Consider the following 12,442-nt stretch of genomic DNA (forward strand, 5'->3'; position numbering starts at 1 on the left):
ATGCCCATTTTACCCTTGAACTTGTGTCACGTTGTCATCTCTCTTTCTCCTATGCTGTTTTTCTCTCCATTGCGCTGTTGTGATAATTCTGGTGTTGTCTGAGTAAAGCAACCAGTGAAACACATGGTTTTTTCCCCTTTCTATCAGTCTCTTCTATTGTTGTAAACAGCAAAATCTCAAGGTATGTAACAAGAATTGCCGCACTAACAAAGTTTTGTCTTCTATTTCTTCTTTCTGTCCTGTCCCCCTGCCCCTGACTCCTGTAGGTAGTGGCGTCACAGCAGAACGATGCCGCTGGTGAAGCGCACCATCGAGCCCAGGCACCTGTGCCACACGGTGCTGCCAAGAAACATCAAGAATGAGCTGGAGTGTGTGACTAACATCTCCTTGGCCAACGTCATACGCCAGCTCAGCAGCCTCAGTCAGTAGGACAGGGACACACACACACACACACACACACACACACACACACACACACACACACACACACACACACACACACACACACACACACACACACTCATTCTCTCATACAGTTATTTGAATAGACACACACACACACACACACACACACACACACACACACTGTACACTACACACCTCAGCTCCCTGTAAGTCGATTAGCCATTTGAATATTAGGTACTGAGTCAGCTATTGCCTACTTGTCAGTTTTCATTTCCTTGAAAGTACATTACAGGCAGCAAAACATTAGGATATTTAGAAAACTACCTGACAATTTGATTGATTGATGACAGAGTTTTTGAGGGTAGGTTTGTGAGGAAACCGTGTAGGGCTGCCCTCAAATCAAGATTTTTTTTCTGAGTCGACTCAGAGTAGAAGAGAATCAGATTTTCACACAGTCAGAGAAAGTAAAAGTGTGAGTCTTTGCCATAGTCCAGTGTTAAAATCCTAGAGTGTTAAAAGATTAAATTGAACCATTCCACACTTCCTATTTTAACACTTTGGTGTGTACTTCACAAGTGTAAAAACACATTTTGTTTTTCCGCAACACAATCCCACACCACATTACTCCAGGTCTTGCAGCTGTCTGACATTCGGCCATATTGTGTGTGTGTGTGTGTGTGTGTGTGTGTGTGTGTGTGTGTGTGTGTGTGTGTGTGTGTGTGTGTGTGTGTGTGTGTGTGTGTGTGTGTGTGTGTGTGTGTGTGTGTGTGTGTGTGTGTGTGTGTGTGTGTGTGTGTGCAGGTAAATATGCAGAAGACCTGTTTGGAGAGCTGTTTAATGAGGCCCACACCTTCTCTTTCCGGGTCAACTCCCTGCAAGAGCGTGTGGACCGCCTCTCCATCAGTGTCACACAGCTGGACCCCAAAGAAGAGGAATGTGAGTAATATAACACACACACACACACACACACTACTCGCCTGTCTCCCCCCCTCCAGTGTTAATAGCTGTTATTAGAGGAGCAGGCAGCTACGAGAAGGTGTCATTTTCACCCCCAATCCTACAAACCGCTGCCTCTATTGGAAACATTCTGAGTTTCACTTTGGCTGGATGCTTGTTTACCCACTAAAGGCCTTCTCTTTGTGAGGAGAAATTGGATCTGGTGGTCAGGCTGTATCTATGGTGAGCAATAATAAAAAGGAATGTGACAATTGGCGAGACTGTCAGGTAAGCCAGGTTATCCTGAGAGAGGGGGGCAGGGTGACAGGATAGTGTAGCTAGAGGAGAGTGCAGTGGGTGCAAAGAAAAAAGGGAGAATCACAGTGGTATAATACTATGCTCTAAGGCACCGTATCGATTTCCCATGGGCCAGCAGTATGTTTACAGCTTTACACAATGCTACTCTAACTGCTTCCTTGTCTCTTACACAGAGACATTAAAATGCTCACTGGGCTGTACTCGCTGCTTATATCTTTTCTGTAAATGCAAACACAGGCGTTGATACCTTTTTACAAGCCAGTGATTTGTTTCCTAGTTTTTGAAGAAGCATGGGTTTGTGTTTTTAAACACAATTGAGGAATAGACTCGTGCATATCCAGATTACTCACAGATTGTTAAACCTAATCTTACTTTTTGTTCCATCCTGAATGTTTCCCCTCTTCCCCATTTAGAGGCTTCCCTCCTTTGGATTGCTTTGCACCCTTTTTCACATTACCTCCCCTCTTCCTCCACCTGCCCTACTCTTACAATTTCTAGCTTCTTCTTCTGCCTCTCCCCTCACCACCCTTTCTCCTCACACACTGTAGCCGTCCTTATTGAATAATTGTGTATGACCTAATTGTGGAAGCCAGGTTGTCTCAGCTGGTAACTGAGATCATTATCCTTCAGAGGTTAAAGGGCAAAGACACACTGACGCACCCTTCCTCTCACGCACACTAGGCACACTATCTTATTCTGCAGAGGTTAAGAGATTAACATTTATTTTATTAGATACACATCTACATATTTACTAGGGAGAATACCCAAGTAACAACAGAGCCGCTCTTTGTGTCATTTTGGCATAAGGCTCCTTGTTCATATTCATGTGAAGTTTCCACGTTTGGACACAGATTATGAGTGATTGTGTGTGTACACTTGTGCGTGTCTCTGATGCATCCATGCATGTGGTCCTTGGCTTTATCTCCCTTCATAAATAAGCCAGACTTTCCCCCTTTAGCCTGAAGTACTGGCTTGAGAGACGGTGGATAAGGATCAGCTCAGTTGCAATTTAAGTGTGCGGTGGGGTTGGAGTCGGAGAGTTAGAAAGATGGAAGGATAGAGGGATGGGTGCATAATACAGGGCACTGCAGCAAAAGCAGTGGAGTGTAAAAGGATTGTACCGCAGAATTTTCTGGGCCAGGTTAAAATGGCCTCCTCTGCAGATTGCAGAGATTTCCCACACAGTTCAACTCACCCACAAACACTCATAACCAAATGAAGTTGTCTTTTAAATGGAAAAACCCACACTCTCCTTTCTTAACCATTATTCATTAAAGACATGTAAAATCTAATCATTATAATAGCAAGGTAGCAAAGTAGTATGGTGACTTTGAGGAGAGAAGTGTGTGAGAAATGTAAAAGAAAGATGGACAGTTGTTGGAGGGGTGTGTTTCCCATTAATGCCACTCTTCATCCCTACCCCCACCCTGTCTTTACCCTCACACTCTCAAACACACGCTGCTGTACACAGTTGACAGTGTATGCTTTTAGCACAAGCATATGACTTGCCTTGTAATTTGTCTGTGTGGGTCTGTGGTCGGCATGAGGAGGAGTGAAGGAGAGGGGAATGAGTTCAGGCAGGGATGGGACCATAAATCAGGATCGTAGAGGGATAAAGATAGGGAGGATGGGGGTCGGGTAGGATGGAGGAGAACAGGGCACACAATAAGTATTTTACAGATACTGTTCACAAAACCTTTCGCAAGCCTCTTTGAAGTTCTTTAAACCATGTAATGACAAAAAAATATTTTTGGTGGCCAACTGACTGATTACACTCGGAAATGGTTTCTGTTTACAGCTAAGTTTCTATTTTATATAAACTTTTTCATGCAATAAAGATAAATAAAAATAAAATCATACAGTATAGGTTTTAATTTTCTAGCCGTAACTGATTTTGATCTTGGACATGACCAAAGTGAAGAATTTTAGTAAAATGTAACTTAATTTTGCCATGAGAAATGTGAACTACAGAACAGCCAATAAATCGTCATATTGGAACGATCATCCAGCCCTTTCATTGTTAACTGTATAATAATCACCAACACTGCAAGCAAGCAGTAGTGAAGAGCCAGAGCTGTAATGACTTGGTTTCATTACACAACATAACAATGCATCAGTGAAGTGATTTGGGAAGAAGTAAAAGCTCAACAGATCGGGACACCTTATTATATAATTACCCTGCAGTATTAACCACTATGATAAGGATTATAGTATTTCAGTATCTTTCAAGCACTATTGGTGAGTGCTCACTGTGTCCATCAGGATATTTTAAGACTTTTTTTCCTTTTTGATTTTTAACTGAGACACCAGTAATTCACGAAAGGATTACTGTCAAGTTATGACTAAAAACTCAGCTGCACATTTAAGTCATGCTGAATATCAATAGCAGTATATGCCAGCTTTAACGGGGGTTTAATAATTCCATGCCATTCAGTTGAACATAAGGCACCTTATAGAGGTCATAAAGAAAAGCCACCTGAGCTGCTAGTGATTAATTTGCCAACACTGCAGAATTATATAAAGTGGTGTCAATAAACAAAAAAAATAAACATCCTGGAGATTTCCAACACTATACATAATTAAATTCAAGACATACTGTATTTGGTTACTGTATTGAAAAGCTTACACACCATGTATTATATAAGTAAGGTTTGGTTACAGTCAATATATGAAGAAATCCCATTCTATAGAAATAATCTTAACTATGACAGGCACACAGGTGTCTTTACACCCAAGAACTAAATGTAATCTTCCTTTCACAGTTCAGACATACTGTAAGGTGAATTGTGACTTGACTCAGTATTGGGAATACAGATCAGTCTGTGCAGATTAGCTGTGTTTGGCCGCCTACACAAAAGACTACACATTAGTGGACTTACAGGATTCAAACATGGCGCAGACACTGAAGTGAATGATATTTTATCAGTCCAAAGCATACAGCACAGTGTGGACAGCATGAAAGATGTTTAGCTGAAGGTCGGGGAGATGTGCGATGGAGAAGTGGCCGGAGTGATGTATGTAGTGTCATTGGTTGTGCAGTGCTTGGTTGTGCAGTGCTTGAGGTCAATAGTGCTTCATCTCATGAATTTATTCACGTTCAAACTGACACACACACACACACACACACACGCACACACACGCACACTCACCTTGCCCACACCCCTCAAGCCTTTAAAGGGTATCGTCCCTTACGTTGCCCTTTGGGCCTCCACTCCCCTTCTCCTCTTCCTCCCCTCCTATCCTGACTGCTAACATCCCCCCCACACCTCTGTCTTTGTTGTCCACCCCGGCCCACTCCCTTCTATCTGATTGATCTCTGCTCTCCCTCCATCTTGCATGGAAGCTATTTGTGTGCTGTCAGGCTCTCTTCCCCCTATCACTCCAGCCAACCAAACTAATGGCCTGTATCCCCTATTTAATGACACCGTTATATCACCGCACTGGCTGCAGGCCATTATGGAGGGCCACAAAGCCACCCAGAGTCCCTCTGGGCTCTAACGGTTTCTTTATGTACTCCATAGTCTCTCTCTGTTTCTTCTCTTTCTATTAGTCCTTCTGTGTCTCTGTTTCTGTATTCCATAAGAGGTTTCTTCTTCTATTGCCAATTTTCTTTTCTTCTCTTCATGTCTCTCACATGACATCCTGTTCTTTCATTATCTACATTTCTCTGTTTACCATGGTTTTTCTTTTCTACTGCTTGTTTACCCTCCTTGAATGTTATTTTCTCTGGCACTTGTTACATGCCTCTCGTTATCTTCCCTTCATCTCTCTCTGTTGTCCTGTCTCTCCTTAAGGTCTATTAAAATAAGCTTTCCTGACATGACTTAAATCGCTTACCAAAGCAGAACCTGTGCATACAGTATATAATAGATATATTATAAATCCAGGGCCAAGTTTCTCTTTTTCTCTAAACTCCAATTTGTTATTTACCGTCTTTGTTTTCCTATGTGACTGGAAAGACTGTAATCTGAAGTGGGAAGATGAGTCATTTGCTTAAAAGCATTTAGAATTTCAAATGAGCAGGCTTACAGATGTGCACACATCCCAGAGACCCCTAGCAGAAAAGTATGTTCAGATGAGATTCACTTTTTAATTTTCTTTCTGGTTCTCACATACTGTAGTTACATACTTTAACCCCCTTTATGCATAGGGTTAGGTGAAGGAATGGGTGATTTTGAATAAAAGAGGAAATAAATAGTAGAAGAACAATTACAATAAAAAACAAACAGACAAAGACGGTAAAGTGCAAGTAGTATTTAGTTGAGCAAAGTGCATTGAATAAAACATGCTGTGACACATGTAGGGATGTGCCTCGTTCAAGGGCGAAATGTTTAGTCAGACATTGGGGGGGGGTCGAGGCTAGGTAGACCTGTGAGTGATCAACTGTGCATGGTGAGCAGAGGATACAGAACAGCCAAAAATGTTGGCACACTCTCGTGAGTCACGCACACAGATGTTGTGTTCACTGTTGCTGGTTTACATGTAAACCAACATGAAGCAGGATGTGTTCAGTGACCATCCACTGTGTCTGTGGGCTATCAAGGGGAGAACACTGGTTTTCTTTTAGCTTGTGTAAGCATTCAATGACTGGTCATTACAGATATATTGGTGGGACCCCACATTAATTTATAAGTAACGCTTCTGTAGAAGCATAAATAGGGCAACTTTATTAGTCAGGAAAGAACAGGCACAGATGTCTACAGAGCAACATAGTTTTTTTGATCCAATTTAAATATGTGTTTTGTACCGTTACCATCACTTCAGTTAATAGTAAAACTTACCTGGGAGATGTGATTTTAATTGGAGTCAAGCTCATTGCTTCTTTTGGAAATCCCGGGTAGACATATCACGGTATATGTCATGTTTATATTGCAATGTCACCATACATCCACAGTATAGTACATTTTCTGAAACCAGTTATATTGCAGAAGTTATCTCTTCAATATCTCTGGGTGTTTAAGCAATACTGCAAATCAACAAGCAGGATTATTTCACGGCAATATTGGATATGAATGAATTCTTTGTATCAACATGTTAAAGTACCCTGATTGTCAGGTGTTTTTAATGGTTGGATTAGACAAAAAAACAGCATGTCGGTTCTGATAATATGGTTTTTGGGCCACCCTCAACATTTGGCGACCGATGGGAAATTGGCATATGACAAGATGTAAGTCATGCAGACCCCAGCAAGTATGCAGAAAGTATCATTTACACGTATTATAGTTGATCCAGAAGCATAGTTGGTGAATACCAGCAAGCAGGTGATAATAACACTGTGATAAAAGCCTTCTAAAGTGTGTGTGTGTGTGTGTGTGTGTGTGTGTGTGTGTGTGTGTGTGGAACTTTCTCACCTCTCTTTGGTTGTGGGTGTTTTCAGCTAGATGCTATCTGTCTAAGAGAAGATATGAGAGGGAGAGAGAAACTATCCATCACTGGTTTACTGATAGGAGCTTCACAGGCTGAGATCAGAGGCTGCTGCTGCACCTGCACGAACTGACACACACACACACACACGCTAACTTACTCATTCATTCACAAACACTTACACCACTCACATTTTTCTCATTAGCGACATGTCTTGACTAAATGGGGGTAATTGGTACTTCAGCTGAATAAGTGACATTTTATAATTAGGCTGTAGAACATCATGCTAAGATATTTGTGTGTGTGTGTGTGTGTGTGTGTGTGTGTCCCTTCTGTGTTTCTGCCCACATTGATTAGTGCAGTGTGCCTCTCAGTGCTCAGTGTTGCTTGGCAGAGGTTTATAGCCATCTCACTGCATCAGATTCATCATGACACACACTTCTGCACTGCCTCTCTCCTGTTTGTTGCTTTTGCACATACAGTACACACCATCTGACAGCGCTCTGCTCTCCCTAAATGCATTGAGGCGGCAGGACACCGTGCTCTTGAAAAAATAAATCTACTTCAAATTCTTAGATATCACTATTCCTCCCACTTATCCCTGGCATTTCTCTCCTCTGTGATCGCTGTGGGCAGTGTATGCCACCTTGGCTATGGCTTTGATTTTTCCCACGTTCTTATCATTAGTCACCTCTTATGTCGCTGATCTAGGATCTAATCACTAATAAGGTTGTACTAACTAAGTTAATTGCTGAGATCTGGAAATGCTGCAGCATCGCCAAAAACAAACCTCCAGGTTAACCAACCTTATTTGAAAGAGAAAACAAAAGTTAATAGTTAAAGTATTACCCAAACTGTCTGCTGTAAACATTCATCTGAGTTTACAGAGTAACTTCATGTTTTGACTTTGACTTTGACCTACCATACTTACCATACCATAGTTTTCCTGTGAAATAGGTTATTACCAGTTTTTCCTTTATTCTATGATGCAGGAGGACATAAGAAGACCGTGACCACTCTCACTTTTCTCCTGTGGTTATTTCTGTTCAATGTAGAACAATATAGGGCTGTAACTAACTGATTGTTTTGATTGTTAATTAATCTGTCGATTGTTTTCTCGATTAATCGAATAGTTGTTCTTCGAACTTGTTGTCTATAAAATCTCAGAAAAAAAGTGAAAAATGTTGATCAGTGTCTTCCAAAACCCAACATGATGTCCTCAGATGTGTTATTTTGTCCACAACTCAAAGATATTCACTTTACTGTCATAGAGGAGTGAAGAAACTAGAAAATATTCACATTTAAGAAGCTGGAATGAGATAATCTTTCCCGCAACAAATTATTTTAACCAATTAATGGATAATCAAAATAGTTGAATTTAATTTAAAAGTTGACAACTAATCGATTAATCATTGTGGCTCTAGAACAATATACTGTACACAGCATGTGTTTGTCTGTGTGTGTTTGCTGTTGAAATGGCTGTTAGATTTTCTCCCTTGCGTGGTCTCCGAAACCTTAATCCACCCTCTGGCTCTTCTCAGGTCACTGCTAATTCTCTCATGGGACATCATGCCTTTCTGTTTTTCTCACAGAAGTCATTTGTGTTTTAATGTGTTTTGCTGTCTCCCTTGCTTTCTTTTACACCACTCCGTCTTTAGTCGCATGTGTCCATGTTAGTTTAATCCGCTCTTCAATTCCATTCTTCTTCTCGCCTTTTACTCGTCTGTATTTCTTGTGAATGTTTCCTATCTGTCAGCTCCTGCTCTTTGTATTACTCTTAGTGCCTCTTCACTCTGCCTCGGTCTGATCCCTGTTTCCACCACCCTGCCTCTGTTGTGTCCATATAGTTGTATTATCTCCCTCTTGCATTCTCTGGCTTCCTTTCTCTCTCCCATAGTGTTACTTACCAAACCTTGGTTTACTGATAGTTGTTAATAATGATACTTCAGTGCCTCAGGGGGCTGGTCCTTCATGACAGTGAGAACCTGTGGGAGTCATTACCCAGCTGTACTGCTGCAATGTAGAAGATCAGATTGGGGTAGTTGTCCTTCGTAAAGTAAAATAGTTTTGTTTGTCATATTTGATTAAGACAAGCATTCAATTACGTCCTTAAACTCAGTTATTCTATTTGTTTGGCTTAAGAGATCGACTTACTGTACTGTTGTAGTTCAGCATTTGATTCTCATTTTGTTGTGTGTTTGTGTGGTACAGTAGAAAGGCTAATAATAGAGGGCTGTAACACTACCTTTTTCAATATGCCACATGACTTTTTCAGTCTTCCTCAGCAGCAGTAAAGTGTATCCATTTGTTGTTCCCTCATGTAAAATTCAGATCTGCTTGCAACGCTCTGGATTTCTTTCCAAGACTTGCTGTTTTCTACGTGGCACGACCAGATTGAGGGTTAGCATGAGTGCGGTTGTGTTTTCTCTCCCCCTTAACAATTTCTCCAACCTGTTTTTCTTTTGCCCTCCAAAAATGTCCGCTGTCCTGAATGAAAGAATTATCCCCACAGCCTCTGGCAGACGACCCGAGCCTAGCCTAGCTTAGTTTAGCCGTCATGTGTGGGTTTGCTTTGGGGGGAATTGAAATTAGCCAATTAGGACAGCAATGTAGCATTAGCCCAAGGTTTAGTGCTCCGTAATGTTGATTGTGATTGTTTGAGTAATGTTGTCAACATACATTTTTTGATGATGATTATAATGACAAGATGGAGCCAAATGTGAGAGTATCTTGGTTGGCGACAACGTGTATCACATATTTCTTAAAGAACCTGATTTAATAACCGTAATCCCCATCTCTTCTCTTCTCTTCTCTTCTCTTTTACTCTCCATCCTTCCTTCCCTTCCGTAGTGTCTCTTCAGGACATTACCATGAGGAAGGCTTTCAGGAGTTCCACCATTCAGGACCAGCAGCTGTTTGACCGCACGTCGCTGCCTGTCCCACTGCAGGAGACCTTCCAGACATGCGAGCAGCCGCCACCCCTCAACATCCTCACGCCCTACAGGTCTGAATCCAGCCAAATGGGGTCTGGTGTTCTCTGGGTATTTATGGTTTTTAGAAAAACTTTATCAAGTAACTTTTATAGAGAAATGTTGCTCTACTAGTGTGTCCATGAGAGAAAGACGATTATTTTCTTGATTAATCGGTTAATTTCTTGGCCTATAAATTGTCACAAATTCTGCGAGTCCAAGGTGATGCCTTCAAACTGGATTTTTGGTAAAATGTCTGTATTCTCTTAATAATCATATAAGACAAAGAAAAGCGGGAAATAATCACATTTCAGAAGCAAGAACCAGCATTTTTGCTTGACCTATAATTCAAACAACCCATCAATGATTGAAATTATTGCTGATTCATTTTTGTCACATGATTCATCAACTAATTGCTTTAGCTCTAATTAATATGGAATGGGACACAGTTTAAACATGCATGAGCATGAGCATGAGCAAGAGCATTCTTCTCCTGTCCACACATCACACCAGGAGTCTTCCTGGGACATCTCCCCATCCACTCTGCTGTCTCTCCGCACGCAAAAGCGTTAAAGTGAGCCGTCTGGACACATTCACTGCGCCGTGACCTACTGTTGTGACCTTTGACCTGCAGAGTGTACGAACAATGGGGTGCAATGAAACACCAGGGATATGGTAAAGAAATGGAACTCCCCAAGGTCTATGATTTTATGAGTCGGAAAGAGAGAGAGAAGTAAGCGTGATGTAAAAGGAAAGGCAGAAAGATGAGAGGAAAAGGAAGTGGGAGCAGAGGGGGTGTTGGTAAAAAACAAATGTAAAGGTTTTATCTTACACACACACACACACACACACACACACACACACACACACACACACACTTTAAATATACACAGAGTGAATGCCATTCATAATGACTTACACAAACACTCAACTACTACCCGCAGTACACACACACACTTCATTTCCTAACAGTCCCTCCATCACACACACACACACACACACACACACACACACACACACACACACACACACACACACACACATTACAGTACCTCCTTCTACACCCTTTCTCTATCCCATTGTTGAATTATATTTCCATTCCTTTGTTGTGTTGCATATCATTACATTTCCACTGTTGCCTTTTGAAGCTTTTTCCTTTTCATATATTCTTGATCTTATTGGTGTCATCATCAAATGATCAAATGATTGCCTCCCTAAGCATGGCTGACACTGGCTGAAGGCAGGTAAGTTCAAGTTAGGACCTCTGCATGGTTATGATACACCCAATATTACTTTGAATTTGTTTTTAGTGTCAAGATTTTTTAGTGTTCTGATTCTGAAGGGAACCCTGATATACCCATTTTTGTGCCATTCAGTCCTATACATAAATATTTACTTTTCTTTAAAAAGGTAATTATTTAGCTTCTCAAATGAAAGAAAACTACTTCTCAAGCGTGCCAACCAAATTGTAACGAGATTTCTTGGTTTCTCTTGTCCATCTGCAGGGACGATGGGAAGGAGGGTCTGAAGTTCTACACCAATCCGTCCTATTTCTTTGACCTGTGGAGAGAGAAGATGCTGCAGGATACAGAGGACAAGAGGAAGGAGAGGCGGAAACAGAAGGTATGTCTGAACAATCACAAGCACAGGATCGTGGCAGTGGACAGTTCAATTTACTTTCTCTTCATGCAACAATTCAGGACTGTGCTGGTTCTTTGGTTGCTGCAATAGATCGAGGTGTTTGTGATGAGCAGTGGGTTTTGAGCACATGCACACTAAGGTGAGCGAGTAGTTAGACATGAAGTGGGAGTGAACAAGAGGCTTCCTGTAGTCTCCACAGATACAGGTTGATATGCTCTGCTTGAATTAACTGACAGGGTGATTCACTGATAGATTCACAGGCCTGGCTTCAGACCATGTAGCCTAATGCATTAATTAGCCACCACTAATCGATGAATCAACTCTTGCCACAGTCAACCCTCTTAGTTATTACTTGTGTGATCATTAAATCTAATTAATAGGAGCATCTGCTGTTCACTTGCCACCGTACTGTGTGCCATCTCTCTGCCTCTACACATACATACAGACCCACGTAACTTCACATGGAATGCCATCAGATTTTTATGCACACAGAGACACAGAAATGTAGGGGCTCTTACATCCATAGAAAGCCCCTCTCCCAAATCAAATGCAGAGCTGTGACAACCCCCACCCCCCTTTACTCAAAATAGAGGGGTTTCCTACTCTCAGCACCAGGAGCTCTAATCAGCACCAGCTTGCATTTCCCTGCTTGGGAAGCAGGGCGTGCTCCACATTTTGCCTCCTCACAGTCAATCACAGCTTATTACAGTAATTTCAATGAGGAATAAAAAGAGTTATTTTCCACTGAGGGATCGTGTGAATGAAGAGGATATATTTAGTTGGTTATAAGGTTTTTAATGATTGTGGCA

The 12,442-nt window shown here is 41.5% G+C and overlaps 1 protein-coding gene across 2 annotated transcripts in view; it reads left to right on the forward strand.

The window, feature by feature from the left end:
• Positions 1 to 12,442, forward strand: part of wasf1 (WASP family member 1) — a 51,663-nt gene that overhangs the window by 22,784 nt on the left and 16,437 nt on the right. For both annotated transcript variants that reach the window (XM_078275233.1, XM_078275235.1), the window contains exons 2-5: positions 267 to 421; positions 1,207 to 1,341; positions 9,874 to 10,027; positions 11,498 to 11,615. In XM_078275233.1, coding sequence (XP_078131359.1) covers positions 289 to 421; positions 1,207 to 1,341; positions 9,874 to 10,027; positions 11,498 to 11,615 — 540 coding nt within the window. In that variant the 5' untranslated portion in view covers positions 267 to 288. The remainder of the gene's footprint in view (positions 1 to 266; positions 422 to 1,206; positions 1,342 to 9,873; positions 10,028 to 11,497; positions 11,616 to 12,442) is intronic.

The sequence above is a fragment of the Sander vitreus genome, chromosome 18, assembly GCF_031162955.1.
Source record: "Sander vitreus isolate 19-12246 chromosome 18, sanVit1, whole genome shotgun sequence".
In the NCBI taxonomy this organism is placed as follows: domain Eukaryota; kingdom Metazoa; phylum Chordata; class Actinopteri; order Perciformes; family Percidae; genus Sander; species Sander vitreus.